This window comes from Diplotaxodon limnothrissa, linkage group LG16 (genome assembly GCF_057381915.1).
Source record: "Diplotaxodon limnothrissa isolate DT_005_m linkage group LG16, D_limnothrissa_male_GT1.1, whole genome shotgun sequence".
Taxonomy (NCBI): Eukaryota; Metazoa; Chordata; class Actinopteri; order Cichliformes; family Cichlidae; genus Diplotaxodon; species Diplotaxodon limnothrissa.
Genome location: NC_140611.1, coordinates 10,199,922 through 10,217,651, shown reverse-complemented (window position 1 = coordinate 10,217,651; position 17,730 = coordinate 10,199,922). Strand labels below are relative to the sequence as shown.

Below are 17,730 nucleotides of genomic sequence, written 5' to 3'. Positions count from 1 at the left end.
TAGAAACAATCCACAAAATCAATTGTGGTGTCTATACTACTTTTCTTCTTTATGACAACTACCTGAAGGTGAATTTTATATAACTAAGCAATGAAAAATGATAATAAAGCTGAAAGTTATGCATAACAAGAGAGCGGTCAACTTAATAGATAATGATAGCTAGGTGCTACATCATCTTGTTTAGCATGCAGCTGTACTAAAACACACACTAGCAGATCTGCTGTTATTCTGAGTACATTTTATTAAAAACACAATTGTTTTTAGCTAGCATTTCATTAGCCTTTCACTCCAAACTATGGATACACCAAGCAAACCAAGCTACTCAGCCAAAGCTAGCATTAACAGATAACTAGCCAACTACCTTTTTATCCCAATATGGCCCGCTTTGTAAAAATCAAAACAACAACAACAACAAAAAAACAAACCAAGACAAACAAATGAAAACAATATCCGAACTGCAAACTTGAGGCATTGTATTTCCCAAGAAAAGTGCTCACCTGACAGGTAAATAGCCTTGTCTACCATGAACTCCTCACTGAAGCGGATGTGGCAGAAGTTCTTCTTGCTCTTTCGGATGGCGGTGATCTCCCCACATTGGTCAAACACTTCCCTGATGATTTCCTCTGTGGCGTTCTCTGGCAAACCCCCCACAAATACTGTCTTACAGCCGGGAGGGCGCTCCCGTGTCGAGGGAGGAGGAAGGTCTGAGGCACAATAAAAGGACCGGTTACATGATTATATGGCCATATCATCCACAGCTCTCCTGCTACACTGCAGTTTAAAGAGGAAAAGTATTGACTTTTATGTCAAGTTTGAGCAATTAAAAAGAAAAAAAAAACAACAACATTTAAATAATAACATCTAATATTAAAATAGATTCCATCTCACATTTATGCTAATTACCTAAGTTACAGCCTGTAAAGTCTCACCACTAGATATGAGCAGACTGCAGTCAACTGAATTCAGTTTTTTAACCACTTCAAATTCTGCTACATAATTCTAACTATGTTGGCTGCTGTAGGACAAACAACTCTTGTTGCCTTTCATCTGTTGTTTAGTGTACGCTCTCAGCCTGCTGTTTACCTCAGCTGTCAATACGTGTCAATGCATATTTTTCTGGATACAGTGATACTGAGGTGAGTTGTTGAGGATATCCGAAACTTTTCTGTTGGTAAGCTCTGCTGTTTTTGACAGTGTTAACTGCTGTCAGTCGGCATTAGTGAAACTTTCTTTGAAGTCGAGCTAACGTTATTGGACTTGGACATGTAGCGAATAAACTCTCATATGGTCTGAGAATGTAATCAAACTGTTTATGAGAGGAAAGCGTCATTTCTTTGGACACTCGAGTGTAACATTAGCTGGCAAAGTGTTATAAACAGCTGTTGTTGTTTAGCCAGCTCATTATTATCATTATATAAAAGATGGAGCTTGAGATGAGGAGGAAGAGAATTCAAAAATGCTTGTTGCATTGCCTCTTTCACATTTTTGCTTCTTTGTTGAAGGAGACAACTTCTGGACTTTTTTCTATTAAATAAGTATATAAACATTACTGACTGTACCTTTGAGCTAATCAGTTTACTTTTACTAGCCTGATTTTGCTGTCTACCTTTACTGCAAAAGTCACACCCCTAAAAGTTTTCAAGTAAAGTTTATCGGTTCTACATTAAAGTACAGTCTTACTAGGGTTCTGAGGGAAGAGAGTGCAGCTCTTGCAGTGGATGATCTCCTTGATGACGGGCATGTCGGGGGGAACGGGTGGAGGGGGGACCAGGCTGATTCCTGTTATCATGGGGTTTATGGGTGCAATGAGTCCCAGCCCAGGGTCGAATCTCTGGATACACAGAGAATCTGCATGACAGAATAACAACAGATTACACAACAAAAACCATAATTTTTCATACTTTCTTTTCCAGTACGTAAAGAATGATATAGTCTGATTTCAGTCATGCTAGCGCCATGTCTCTAGGGATGGTGTGTGTGCTGGTTGGTGAGAGATATAACATCTATCCAATGAATGGAATGATGTAATGTTTTGTAAAGACATTCACGGTGAGCAGAGGTTAAATTCAGTGACTTGTTCTAGCATCATCACAACGTTTACATTTGTGGCTGTGAAAGACACATTTCAGCAACTTTTGTTAGCAATCCTCCCCAGAGGAAATTCTCTGTCACTGTAATTGACAGTGACACTGTAATTTAGACCATCCAAGGTCTAAATAGGAAAATATTGAAAAGTCTAAATGTGTGAAGAAGACACATTTGACTTCATATTGTTGTGCTTTATTTTTAAATATCACTGTTATTATTATGAATATATGGGTATTGTGATGCCGCTGTTGTACATTTGCAATGCTTCACTTACACCTCAGTGATTGCCTCACAAGTTGGTCCTGAACTGGAGTTTCCACATGAATAAATTCCCTTTTCAAACGCTCATAGTTACCATCATTGGCACCGCCAAACTATTCAGGGGAATGGTTTATTCAGTACCAAGAGTTGGTATATTTAAGGGCCGTTATTAAACCAGTGGATGGTTTATTTATAGAGAAACAGGGCATATTTATAGAGGAAAGTGAGCTAAATCGGACAATAACCCATTTTTGTGAGAGGAGAAAACAAAAGCATTATTGGGTTATAATTGCACTTTAACATTTTTAAATCCTGTTGAAGAACCAATAAAACTGTTATTGTTGAGGTTTCTGTGTAGGTTCTTAGTTATCCAGGTCATGTGTGACTGTCGCTTTCTTTCCAAGCTCCTTTGACTATTGTTGAATTCATTAGGACTCTGGGACTTAGATGGCTGGAAGGTTGTTACCGTTAAAACCCGATTAGTGGTCATAACAAGAGCTCGTATATACAACATCAACCGCATATGCAGAAGAGAAAAGGAAATTAGTTAAAAAAGAAAAAGGAAGTATAAACCATCACTCCCTAGATAAGAGATAAAAGAAAAACTGGGGACTGGATCCTTGGAAAAGGACAAGAAAATATCATCTCGAGTGTACTAATGGGAAAAGCGCAAGGGAGGAGAGGAGAGAGAGAGGGAAGAAGAAAATCTCTGTTCTCTAGGACAAAGAGAAAGTGAGGAAGAAGGGGGAAGATAAACAGTGAGAGGACAGAGGCGACAGGAGCAATGCTTCAGCTGTCTGGGTGAAAATAGAACAGGCAGGTTGGAGGAGGGCGGAGCAGCATTGCATGTTCCTATCTTCAACACTGCAATAACAAGGGAGCGGGAGGAACAAACCGTCAGCAGAAAATCACCCCCACCACCCCACCGCTGCCCACACAGCCACAACACCACAGAAAATAAAGTGATTCAGATTACAGGCGAGGGAAGCTGTCACACTTGGAAAGGACAAACGTCCCTTACAGAAATTCAATAAAAAATAAACGTTTCTTTTTTTCCTGCTTTGTACAGAGGATTGATAGAATGCACCAGTGATTTAGTGCGAAGGCTTTTACTCCTGCCGGTCTGAACATTCAGCACACTGCAAGCCTTCGTTGGAAACAATCAGCAGCTCACAGGAAGCACAGGAAGTGAGGCGCTTCAGTTAGCTTGGGATAAAGGGAAAAATATAAAATTACCAATGGTATTCTCAAACCGCTCACATTTCTTTCCTCATAGGCAAGGCAAGGCAAGGCAAGGCAAGTTTATTTGTATAGCACAATTCAACAACAAGGTGATTCAAAGTGCTTTACAGAGACATTAGAAACAAGAACAAATAAAAAGCATGATTTAAAATTGATTAAAACAAGCAAAAAAACTAACTAACTAATTAACAAACAAACAAACAAACAAAACAGTATATAAAATCAAAACAGATAAAATCAGAACAGTAGATAAAATCAGTAGTTAAATGTAAGTTTTGAAATTTAAGCTTAAAAGTGTGGATTTGGTGCTTTATTCAAATGCAGCTGAGAATAGGTGAGTCTTCAACCTGGATTTAAATAAACTGAGTGTTTCAGCTGATCTGAGGCTTTCTGGGAGTTTGTTCCAGATATAAGGAGCATAAAAGCTGAATGCAGCTTCTCCGTGTCTGGTTCTGACTCTGGGAACTGATAAAAGACCGGATCCAGATGACCTGAGGGATCTGGAAGGTTCATACTGGGTCAGGAGGTCATTGATGTATTTTGGTCCTAAACCATTTAGAGCTTTATAGACCAGCATCAGAACTTTAAAGTCTATCCTCTGACGGACAGGCAGCCAGTGTAAAGACCTCAGAGCTGGACTGATGTGGTCCACTTTTTTGGTCTTAGTGAGGACTCGAGCAGCAGAGTTCTGAATGAGCTGTAGTTGTCTGACTGATTTTTTAGGTAGACCTGTAAAGATGCTGTTACAGTAATCAAGCCTACTAAAGATGAATGCATGGACTAGTTTTTCCAGGTCCTGTTGAGACATCAGATCTTTTATCCTTGAAATATTCTTGAGGTGATAGTAAGCTGACTTTGTTATTGTCTTAATGTGTTTTTCTAAGTTTAGGTCTGCATCCATCACTACACCCAAATTTCTCGCCTGGTTTGTGGTTTTTAGATGTATAGATTGAAGTTCTCTGGTGACCTGTAATCGTTTTTCTTTGGCGCCAAAGACTATTACCTCAGTTTTGTTTTTGTTTAGCTGGAGAAAATTGTGGCACAACCAGTCATTGATTTCCTCAATGCATTTACCAAGAGCCTGTACAGGGCCTCGGTCTCCTGGTGACATTGTGATATATATTTGTGTGTCATCTGCATAGCTATGATAGTTTATTTTGTTGTTCTTTATAATCTGTGCCAGTGGGAGCATGTAGATGTTAAACAGAAGGGGTCCCAAGATGGAACCTTGGGAAACTCCACATGTGATACTTGTCTGCTCAGATGTGAAGTTACCTATTGATACAAAGTATTTCCTGTTTTCTAAGTATGTTTTGAACCAGTTTAGTACAGTTCCTGAAAGACCTGTCCAGTTCTCCAGTCGTTTGAGTAATATGTTGTGGTCAACTGTATCAAATGCTGCACTGAGATCCAGTAAAACTAGGACTGACATTTTTCCACTGTCTGTATTCAGACATATGTCATTAAACACTTTTGTCAGAGCGGTTTCAGTGCTGTGGTTCTGTCTAAAACCTGACTGGAAGGCATCGTAGCAATTATTCTGTTTTAAGAAGTAACTGAGCTGTTGAGAAACTGCTTTTTCAATGATCTTACTTAAAAATGGGAGATTTGAGATCGGCCTGTAGTTGTTCATTTGTGTCTTGTCAAGATTGTCCTTTTTCAGTATAGGTTTGATTACAGCAGTTTTTAGTGATTCTGGAAACACACCTGATAATAAAGAAAAGTTGACGATCTGTAACAGGTCTGACTCTAAAGTCTTTGAGACCTTTTTGAAAAAACTTGTTGGCAGGACATCTAAACAGCAGGAGGAGGAGTTCAGTTTACCTAAGATGTCCTCCAGGTCTTTGCTGTTAATAGGTTGAAACTGTTTCATGGTGTTTAAACAGTTTTTTGGTGGACACAGTACATATCCTGGATCTGCTGTTGATGTACCAATTGCTTGTCTAATTTCTTGGATTTTTTCTGTGAAGAATTTGGCAAAGTCATTGCAGGCCATGGTCGAATGAAGTTCAGCTGCCACTGACACAGGAGGGTTTGTTAGCCTGTCAACTGTAGAAAATAGGCATTGCAAATCCCTTAAAACAAATGTGCCAAAACCTGTGGTTGCTGAAATGAGTCCGGTTCTAAAAGCATCTCACTCCCAAGAGATGGATGCCAGGTGACCATACCCAGGTGCTAGCAGAGGCTTCACCTCTGCTAGTTGAGAGCTTACCTGTGGTTAATTGCACCCAGCCAAAAGTTATGCTTTTGACAAGTCATTTTCATAAGTTAGGGCAGCAATGAAGCGTCTCCATTTTTGTCCTTCCTTACAGTAGCCAACTCATTTGTATGTTAGTCAACACTATTTATTACATATCTGCCTCTTTGCATCTATACCATACATGAAGGCAACTACTTCAGTTTGCAAGTGTTAGCCGATAACTTTACACTCCACCGGCTCGTCACTTCTGCCTCCAAATGACCAAGATGACAGAGGATTGATTAGATGCTAAAATGTTAGATGATATATATTCATCAAATATTTTGTGCCTCTCAGATAAGGTAAGTGATGCTCTTATTCATTTGTTTTAGATTGTTTTTCTTTCCATTCACAAGTAGATAAAGGTCTTTTGATGAATTTCAATTAAAAAAAATGTATATAGCACCAAATCACAACAACAGTCAAGATAAGAACCAGGCTCAGAGAGGGGCGCCCGTCTGCCATGACCGGTTGGGGGTGAGGGGAGGAAGACGGGATGAAATACACAGTGTGGAGAGAGGAGCTGTAGTAGGGAGCAAAAAGGAAAGTTTTACACCTAATCTTAAAAGTAGAGAGAGTGTCTGTCTCCCAAATGCAGGTTGAAATATCTTGTTATAGGGCCATCAGCCTGCAGCAGATATTCATGAGGATGGGTGTGTTACATATGGAACTGACAAAGATTCAGACTTTGGAAGGATGAGGACAGTTTTGGAGAGCATTCCAGAAGATGAATACTACTCCTTAGATTTTGTCAGTCCCCACGCTGCTGAGCTCAAGCTGAGATTTGCACAAAGGGAGTGATGTGGCCTGGTGCTTCACATCCTTCAATAAATAATACATTTGATTGATTATTAGATAAACCCTCCACATAAAAGCCTCATAAAAGCATTTCTTGGAGAAAAATGGCCTTTATGCTGGTAATCTTTGGTCAGCACAATGCTAATAATTCCAGACATATACTAATTTGTACTCAGCATTAGATCACACCGAGTGCTGCAGGGTAAAACACATTTTGTTTAGCAAAGAGAAAAATGCTTCATGTACTCTTTATTACACATCTTGAGGCTTATAAAAAGAAAAAAAAAACACTTGAGAGATAATCCTCCATTAATCTGACCACATAGAGCCAAGATGCATTCAGAGATTCTTCAGGTCTTAGGAAAACTCATTAAAACGGCATCTGCGATACCCTCGACAGGTAAATTACACATCTCCTTGCCACACATTCATCATAATCACAAAAGGCTGGTTTTGTTCATAGCTTTTCCTCCAGGAGCCAAAGTGATTCAAGCCAGGTTCATTTCTCTGGCTGAGAGCTCTGCTGCGACTGCCAGACTCAGAAACAGAGGAAGGAATATAAGGAAGAAAAACACACACACACACACACACACACACACACACACACACACACACACAGCCATGAAGTAAAAAGACAGGCTCTGACAGTAGAAAAACAGTGATCGTGCCTTTAACTGTGCTTATTTAGTACTATACACTGGAACCACTGACAGAAACGCGTAGCATTGACCGTGCTGCGAAACATCTGGCTGTGATTAACATCAAGGTGAGAGCTCATCAGTCACGACACACCCATACAATGAAAAGTGAGCATTTAAATGTATCCTAATTGTAATCTTAACACAAATCACACTGGAGCTCTGACCTACATGGCCTCGTTTTTAGCCCTTAACAAATGGGTCCAGGTTTCACACATGTTTCCAATACTTTACAATATCATAACAAATGACTCTGCATATTAGTTCAAAGTGTTGGTACTTGTAATAAACTTAAATATATATACTTTTTAGATTCTGGACTTTTTTAACTGCATTACATCTGTGCAATAGCTAGGGTTAGCAGGATTAACATTAAAGTTTGCTTCTTATAACACAGAACGACAGAAGCTGCAGTTAGGAAAGTTTACCTGCTTTATTTTTAGTCTTGAAGATTGGCCTTTGCACCTTTTGCTTAATGTTGCATTGTGACACTGTGGGCGTATAAGGAGACGAGACGACGAGAGGGCATCAGGTTCTTACAGGATTCTGTTTATTTTGTACAGATAACACAAAATGTGAAATGATGCAGCATCAATGGTCATTTACTTTTGTTTCAGGCATTGCTTCTGTTGATTCTCACTGTAACTGTAACTCAAGTTAAGTCCAAACTAATTTATAAATAATTCTTGGTTTAAGCTGCTCAAATACACAGCAGGAAATTTGGTTCGCCCACCAGCTGCACTGGGCCCAGCAATCTTTAAGTCTTCTCTAAATTCATCAGGTCCACTTATGTGATGTCACAGGCTCCGCGTGCTTTGTCCTGCAGTGGTCTTTTTATATAGGGTCAAACAAACAACCTGCAAAAATCCAAACTACTATCAAGAAATCACCAAAGCAGACTGAGAGAACACAGATGAAACATACACACCAAAGAGAGATAAAAGGGCACAAGATGAACTGAAATGAGGCAGAGATGTGGGTGGGGAAAAGAACAAAGGGGAGCCACATGAGGAACTAAACTTCACAATAAAACACAAAGTAAACTCAGATCCACACACACATACTATTTTATTACTTTAAATAAAGTCTCTGAATACTATCAGCACCTCCTAGAAACGTATGAAAGCAGAAACACATGTTTCTGTGGTATGACCCTTCAAAAGACACATATCTGATCCACTCATCCGTCTTTTTTTTCTGTCCGCCTTTCATTACCTAAACGTTCCCTCCCTCCCTGTAGTTTAACAAGGGAAGAGAGCTGCAGATGTTGCCAGAGGTGTAGTCTCATCACATCATCAGAGTGAAAGAGCATGTCATCATTTTAATATTTCCACTCGGATCCACAGGAATTTGGTTGCTACGATGCTGTTTGTCCCTCCCTACAACAGCTCCTCTCTCCTCATTGTGGCTTCACTCAGTTAAATCCATGCATTCAATTATTCTGGACTTAACACACACACACAAACAACAACTCAACAAATCTCCCCACGTGCTCACATATTAAAGCCCCACAATGCAGCACTTATACAACGACAGCTCTTACATGGTAACACACATGCGACCATAAAGCTCAGACAAATCCCCACGTCTCAGAAAGACAATTTCGTAAATAGATCCTGAGGTGAAATTAAGCCCAGAGAAAGAGAAAACGAAACAGAGCAGCTAGACACAGAACTTAGTGTAGTTTTAGTTGAAATAACAAGTGAGAGCGGTTAGTCTGGAGCACAGCCACACTGTACACCCTGCTGAGGGACACAGAAAGCTCAGTTTTTAGTTGTGGCCTTGCATATATTTCTCTGGTTACACTTCATAGTCCGCCGGGCACTTTTTGAGGTATATGGTTTACATATGAAAAAAGAAGAAAAAAAAGAGAGAACAAAACAGCAGTATTTATTATGTCCAGATGTTTCAGTTTATATTGAGACGAATGCTTTTTCCAGCCCTGCCCTCTTTAGCAAAGTGTCACAGTTTGATATATCTGGAAAATTTCTGCCTGCTGATGCAAGAAGCACTCTGTTCTTATAACAACACACAGATTATAAGAAAATGTCCAGCGTTCATAATGATTAATATCTGCTTTGTGGTCCAGGAACGCTCCAAAGATTCACAGGAAGAATCTGTTGGGGGATAATTACAGTTTTTTACAGACGCCAGGACACATTTCTCAATACTTAGGTCACTTTTGCAAAACTCTTCACACAATCCTCCTAACTGACCGTCAGCGTGGCAAAGCAGTTCATTTCACATTCAAAATGCACTACAACTACCAAAACACTTCATTCAGGTCTCAAATAAACTCATTCTTCCAGAACACTAGCAAAGGTTGACAGCCGACAAACACACTTTGTCACCCACAAAACAATGACCTAAAAAACACTAACAACATGTAGCATTACACAGTGTTTTCTTGTGTAAAACAAGGACACATCTCTGTTTATAATTTCAATATATGTTACTGGAATGAATCAGACATCATGCAGAATTCGTTACAGTTTTTTCTGATTGCTTAAGCACATTTTTTGTAACTATTGGCTAATTTTGCAAAACTCTTCACACAAATAAGAAAACCTGTCACCCAATAATCAAAACATTGTAGTTCTCTTGCAAAAGCAAACACAGCTAGATTAACTCTTCACACCTTCGTAAAAATGGTGTTTCCGTATCAAACAGTACACACAAGCCATCATCTACTAAGCACACAATGCGCCAACTGCACACTGATGGTATGAATACAAAACACATCTGGCTTTTGCTTTCTCTGTGCACAAGGTAGGCTATGTCAGTTTGAGCTCATACTTCTGTCATAGATCCATAAGCATAGAGGGATCCAAACTTCAAGTACTGGTGTTTATTCAAACACATCAAAACAAACACAAGTGTTTATTTCCAAGTATAGGATTATTTGCAATCGCCATAGTGACTATATGGGTTACTTGGTCTGCAGTGAACATGCTTCCTCTGCCCCCAGCATCTGGTCATCTAGCAATTCTGTAAAGTAACAATTTCAGTATTTTTACATCAATGGTATTGGTGTGTTTCTCATTGGCATATGGCAGTGCTACAAATCTTTGTGCAAAGTGACTGTACTAACCGATTCTCATTTCAAGATGTCCCTATGGTACTTGCTACAGTGTAGCGGCTCGAGTTAGGCTGGACCCGTTGGCCAGCTACCCTCAGGGTCATTCCACGGTTGATTACATGGTCCACTATTGTAGCTCTGATGTCATCAGCAATTCTATTTCTTACTCTTCCTACCCTTCCTCTCCCCCCTCCTCATCTTCCTCTCCCCCCTCCTCGTCTTCCTCTTGCTCCTCCTTGTCCTTGTCGTCCTCTTCATCCTACTTCTTCACCTCCACGTCCTCTTCCTCGGCCTCCTCTACTTCTCACTCTTTCTGCTCCCTCCATTGTACTCCGCACACACAGCTTACCTGGATTATAGTGCTTAGGCTGATTGCAAAGTGAACTAATTATCTAAAAAAGTTTTCACATGTGAAAGTGTGCCAGACAGTTGGCAAATTAGTTTTAATGATAGCCATACATGTGTATACTTTTGCTAGGAGTGTGTTGGAAATTTGGTAATTGAGTGTTGTGCAGTGAATTGTGCCTACAGTTGTGCAAAGTGTGTGTTACAAAATTGCAAACTGAGTGCAAAGCAGTTTTTGTGCTTGAGTCATTCCTACTATTCGGTGCCATTTCAGTGTGATCACTCTTCATCAAAAAATACAAAATTTTGAATTATTTTAACATTTCATCTAAAAGAGGGATTTTCAACCTATAAGAAAAATGTATTGGTCCAGCTAAGGATATTATATTATAATATTTTTTAAAATCAAAGTCTTTACCCATGACGTGCCAAATGTCCACCCTGTTACAGGACATTCAATTTTCTATTAATAACTGTTTTGAATACACAGTTATAGTAATATTTACATTTTCTAAAAGCTACAATGTCCCTTTTTAAAATCTGCAAGGAAATTTCAAGGAAGTATTTTAAACAAGCATTATATTGAAAGAAGACAGGTTCAGTTTTAAGACACAGTGTAATTTCAAAAGATTGTCTTTAGATTCAAAGGGAATATAAAAAAAAATTGGCTCCATTTTTAAGTAACTTAATTTTGCTGATTCATTCCCTCCCAATAACCAAAGAGACCAAAGAGACCTGTTACAGTGCATAGCAATAACAGGGGTGACGGTAACAGGGGGGAGATTTTATGCTAAACTTAGCCATTACTACTAGTATGATGAACAACAAGCTAGTACATGGTGACCACTAAGAACCATTTTTAACATGTTTATTAGCCATATTATAAAAATTACAAAAAAAAATTTGTTTCCACTATTAATAAGCATAACAGGTTGGACGTGTTATGCTTTGCCACATTACAAAATCTTGCTAAAACATTGAAAAAAGGGTTGATTAAAGAGTGGTACTTACTCGTCTTCTTCTTGAAAGTTTTCCCTCCAAAATATGTTACATCTGGGAGTGTCATGTGACTAAAAGAATAATCAGGTGATGTGTTCTATGGAATTCTTATCAGAGTAACAGGGGTGACAGTTGATTCAGGGACACAACATTTTTTAAAGATTTTAAGTATTAAACATGCATTAATAATAAAAAAGAACATTTGATGAGGAACATTAGAAATAAGCCAATCCAGAAATTATGAAAAATCTAGATTTATTTATTTATTTTTAAGTTATATTTGTAACTGAAGTCGAGCAAGCATGACTGGGGACATAGTACTTTAGTGACTTGTGCTAAAATAAAAGTAATTTACTTTTAATGTATTTATCCTGTGTATATATCAATGTGTTCTATGGTAGAGGGGGGTTAAACATACAAGAAAATGATTTAGAAATAAGCATTAGACAAGTTTTACACTAAATATACCATATTATGTCACTAGGACTCAAATGGCACCGAATAGTAAGAATGACCCGCTTTTAGTTTTGCAAACTCAGTGAGTGGTTTTGCTATAAGTCTGAATAGTTTTAGAGATTGTGCTACAGGAATCACAGTTAGGGTTTAAGCATTCAGAAAAAACTGTAATATTTGTTTATGTATTTTTATTTTTTTGCACTAAGTAATCCCAAAATACAAGAATTTGTATACACACCATCCACTGATACACATACAATAGTAATGCTATTCCACTCCATTTCTGGCTGGGTCCATGTTTACATCACAAAAAAACCTATTCAGCAGTTGTCTCCTTTTGTAATGAAATTGAAGGAGTAACATCTGTGTAGATGTTCATCTACAATGAGAATCAGCTGTGGCTGGTTAAACTGCATTTTTAGATTGGAAATATGTTTCAATAAAATATTGCTGTTGGATTTTGCTGTCTTTTCAAGTTTTGCATTGTGTTATTGTTTTGGCCATAAGTATAACAGTTTTGAAAACAGTATGTAAGCACATGCAAAATGTCCTGTACGTACAAAGATTTTTGGCAGTTGTTGTGTCTGAGTGAGAAGATAATTCATGAAATTTGAGAGATGTAGTCATTGAATGCATTTTGTGCCAAAACAATGATAACTGGTCCTCAGTTTAGCCTACATAGACTTCTGTTGTGCTCACTGTGTGAGGAGTTTTGCAAACGTGACCTAAGTATTGGGAAATGTGTCCTAGCGTCTGTAAAAAATTGTAATAGGAGAGCAAAGAAAGGCTGCAGAGCAGTGCTGGCTGGTACATTTAGTGTTGGCTGAGAAGTGATAAAAGCAGTCAGGAAGTTACATTTAAGTTTTAGATTTGTTACTGAAACAGAATTAAATACAAGTATTTTCCAAAAATTTCTTCAGATTAAATAAAAGCCAAAATTTTTTTTTAAAGCAAGTGAAAGAGAATTTCACAAAGGATGAAATACTAGAAAAACATCCTATCGTTCTGACATGCTCGGTGGGTTTGTTGGGGTAGCAGGTTATTATATGACATCGTTCTCAATGTCATTGTGTCCTCATGCTAAATGTATGCATCATTGATTTAGTCAAAACAAAACAAACCAAAAAAAGATAGATGTTTGCACATGTGTTCAGGTCAGGTCCGACTAACTGCTTCATCCAGAATAAATAAATAATAATGACTAAATTCGTTTCAGGTTGCTTTTCTCCCTATCAAGTAACCAGTTCCATCGCTGAGCCGCAGGTCTTCCAACAATCCTCACATGGTTCCCATCCCGTGTCCCCCTCTGTAGCCAACTATGGTGCACATTTGTGCACACCCTGTTTTTCTTGTTTTGGACTGATTCACACGGATTCAGTGATATTTCTGAGCCCCAGGTTACAATCAAACACAGGACATGCAGGCTTGAATAAAAAAACTTCAATGATACACCTAGGTTTTTACTTTTACCAAGAAATAACACGGCAAGGACAGGATGTACTAACAGCTTGTATGAGTGCAAAACTTTCTCTAAGCACAGGAGAACGTGGGATTTACTAAAGAAATGTTTAGTAAATGTTTAGTGATGGAAAGGCATGGTCAGTAATTTTGATGTATCCAGAGAACAACTCTCTCAACTCTTTTTGATTTTGCTCATTAATCAAAACATATTGATTCTTTTCCACTGCCTCACATCAACCTGACTTTCATGTTGTTTCCAGTCAGCACCAGATATGCAAAACTCACTTCTCCAATTTTTCTCACTGTTCAGTCTGTTTCTCAGGGCCCAGATAACAGGCTGTTATCTGGCTTACAGACTCAAGCCTTTTTAGTGCTGGTGGAAGTGGTGGGACCATAACATTACCTCGTGTGGTGAGTGATTTTATTTCCATCTGGAGAATTTGAGAGTCTCTTTAGGTAACATTAAGTGGTAATAACTGAAGCAATACAGCCCTTGTACCTTCTACATGAAGACCTGTAATATACATATCCACAGATTTATGGTTGCTGAGAGCTTCTGAAACTGAGACAATCAAATACAAACCAATGCATTCATTGGACAAACAGGGCCTGGATCCAGAAATGATCGAGCAGCATATAAGTTTATTCACCTTACTTAACATCTGTCACATATCCATGATATTTACAGAGCGAATACGACGACTTCTGATATTTCACAGGTGTTTATATAATTACTCTCTTTTTAAAAAATCCACTTAACTCCATCCTCGAGGTTTTCGTAACATGAACGTGCTGCTAGTTAACAGGCCACCTGTTGTTTTTTTCTCACATAAGAGGTGATAGGGTTAAAACACTGAGCTGCACTGCTAAAATTCTGCTAAAATGAGAACATGCTTCCTTATTTCCATGATTGTACTTGAAGTAATTGTTTTGAATGAATGAGACAAATGAGCCAAGAACTTTTAATTATTGGTAATCTAAACAGTTCAGAAAATGTTGTGAACCTGGGTGTCAGAACAGAATCAATCACCAGTGTGACAAAAAAATTCATTGGTGAAACCTCAGTAACACAAGTTGGACAATGTAGAGTGGAAGTTTGTAGGGTAAGGATATGATTCTGAATAAACAGAACCAGCCCTTTAAAATATTCCTAAATCAACCTTCATATCCATCCTTGGGATCAGCTTGGGATATATATATATATGATGATAATGGGCTGGATAAAGGGTAATAAAGATGATGATAATTGCTAGGGTGTAATCCTTTCATTGATCCTTAAGTCAAATAAAAAGTTTGCATACAACAAAAATATTCAATATAATTAACCATCGATGGTTTCCAGTGAAATAAATTTTGTAAAGTTGAGAGTAGAAGGTACCTGAAACCAGCTGCTGCCCGCTGATGCCCATGGGCATGATGCCCAGGTTGTTCATGGCCGTGGCCCAGGCTCCATGATCAGCGACAGGAACACTAATGTGGTTCTGCTCAGCACCCAGGTTGCCTACACCATCAGCTGTTGTAGCAGAGACAAGCAAAACACATTGAATGCAATACAGGATGAAACTGCATTAAATGAGAAGGTAATATTTTCTGGGAAAGGGTTTTAAAAAGTGTGGGGATGGCTCGTATTACAAAATTCGATATTGCTTTTCAATAAGCTACCAGTGTGACTGTCTTGTACAGAAAGCGAAGTATTAAGCCAAGCTCACAAGTGTTTTATAACGAGTCTTTCAGAATCAGCCGGCACACTTTGAGTGTTAACTTAGCAAAGTTTTAGCTGCAGGAGTTCCTGAAGGCTCCTGTGATAAATTCTGCTGTAGAAAATAGATCCATTCACGATAACAAAAGGAGACTGCAGAGCACAACCGGGGACAAAATATGTCAAACAGCCGAGTATTGCTGTCACAGAAGATGAACTCAGAAATGGTCAGAGGAAGTTATTTTGATACTTTCAATCCCCTGTAACTGACAGATCAGGCATACAAATGTGGAGAAAAGGCTTCAACAAGGAGGACTGTCTTCCACGTGGATTTATGCTATCTCTGGGAAACTTTCCCAACAGAATCCTGGCAAAGTTTTTTCTCTCCTCTCTTGCAAAAAAAGGAAAAAACACACACACACACACACACAGAAGAAAAACATGGCCTAACAAAGTTGGCCTATCTTCAGAAAGTACAGTAAATTCAATATGTACCACTGGCCATAGCAGGGGGTCTTTTCTCTCCACTCTCTGCAGTCCTGTCATCAGATCTTTCCTCCGGCTGACGGTAAGATGGAGGGATGGATTATTGGCTGGGAGAACACAGGGGCCCATCCACTCCAAGCCACAGTCACAGTCCACCTCTGGAATACAAAAAAAAAAGGAAGTTAAGGACTTTGAAACATGGCAAAGTCCAAAAAAAATCCTTGAGACTGGAAATGAATCACTAAGCCAGAAGTTGATGCAAGAGCAGAGAAATCTTTAGGCAATTAGGAAGAAATGCTCCAATCCCAGCTGACTTTCTACCAAGAAAAGAAGCTTAAAGCACACACACGTACACACACATATACTGACACTTAAGCAGCAGTTTCTAATCTTAGAAAACACACAGAACTGCGATATGAACTCCTCTCTCGCTGTTTAATACGCACACAGACACACACTTTATGTGTGTTGTTAGTGGGCCGGCATCTCGCTCATTAACAGTTTCCCACCCCTGCGCTGAGCCGAGCTGTCGACGCCACACGGAGAACATCAGAGGAACAAACTGACAGCGCTCGGTGACGCTGAACAAATCCCACATTTCTGTGTGACAGGCCGGTTTTTCAGCTGCATCCATACCAATTACAAGCAGGAATCATGCAAAGCAACAACAGCACCATTGTTCCTGTGTCTTGACACCCACTGTGACCGTTTCTATAATTATGCTTTTCTTATTCAGTATAAATTTCAGTCAACCCACCACTTTGGTCCACATTGAGCTATATCAACAACTATAAGCCAGGATGCAATGAGGTTTTGTGCAGACATGATCCAAAGACGATGTGTTACATTTTCCCCCTTTGCTGCATTTACTGCATAACGTATATGTATAGAACTTAAAGTTTTAGCTCTTGGTTGAAATGTTTGGGTTTTGAACGGTAAATGGATTCTTACATAGTGCTTTTCTACTCTGCTGGAGCACTCAATACACTTTATACAACTTGCGTCACTCACGTCAGCATTTTTCTATGCTTAAGTGCTTTCAATATAACATTCACTCTATGACAGAAGCATCAAAGACCAAGTTGGAGTTAGTATTTTGTCAAAGACTGGAGCAGCCAAGGATCAAACCATAAACTCTCCAATTAGCAGATGACCTGCTCTACAGCCACCCCAAGCTTACAGTACCTGGTGTTCCCAGGCGGTCTCCCATCCAAATACTAAGCGGGACTGACCCTCCTTTGCTTCTGAGATCAGACGGGATGGGTGTGCTCAGGGTGGTACAGCTATAAGCTGTGTTTTTAATGTGTATCAATGCATTTTGCCTCTGCTTATGGCACTCTATTGATTCATGTAATCTAATTATTCTGCCATTTAAATAGAACACTCAAGAAAATTACATTTTGATCTCGAAGGACCAGCCAGCTATTTTCTTTACTAATTTACTATGCTATGGGTCACTGATGGCTGGAGACCCCAGTATGCACTGCCACTAAGGAAGGGAAGGTTAGCAAGCAATGCTAACTAGCCTCCACTGGTCCAATTAGTGTCACAGGGGAAGTGCGGAGCAACATTTTGGCTCTTGGTAATTTAACTCATTATTGGGGATGTCATTTTATCTGGACTAACAGAAAAAGAAACAGAAAGCAAATAAACTACATTTAAATTTGTAAAGGGAAAGACTTTAAAACAAGTTTGCTTTTTTTCTTGTCAGTGTTAAGGTAAACCAGAGATAATTCAGATAGACCTAACCTTCAGATCTGAAAAGTCAAGTAGGAAGTAGTTTTGAAATTATATATTTGTATGACTTCATTGTTCAATGATTAATGACATTAGAAAACAAATTTGTAAAGAGTTTAGAGTTTCAATTGATATTTTAAAG

The 17,730-nt window shown here is 38.9% G+C and overlaps 1 protein-coding gene across 1 annotated transcript in view; it reads right to left on the bottom strand.

The window, feature by feature from the left end:
* enox1 (ecto-NOX disulfide-thiol exchanger 1) overlaps positions 1 to 17,061 on the bottom strand; it is a 52,494-nt gene extending 35,433 nt beyond the window's left edge. The window contains exons 1-5 of the mRNA XM_085374256.1: positions 17,037 to 17,061; positions 15,868 to 16,009; positions 15,045 to 15,229; positions 1,681 to 1,848; positions 498 to 704 (exon numbers count right to left, since the gene is read on the bottom strand). Of these exons, the coding sequence (XP_085230382.1) occupies positions 498 to 704; positions 1,681 to 1,848; positions 15,045 to 15,229; positions 15,868 to 16,009; positions 17,037 to 17,061 (727 nt within the window). The remainder of the gene's footprint in view (positions 1 to 497; positions 705 to 1,680; positions 1,849 to 15,044; positions 15,230 to 15,867; positions 16,010 to 17,036) is intronic.
* Positions 17,062 to 17,730: the final 669 nt, after the last annotated feature.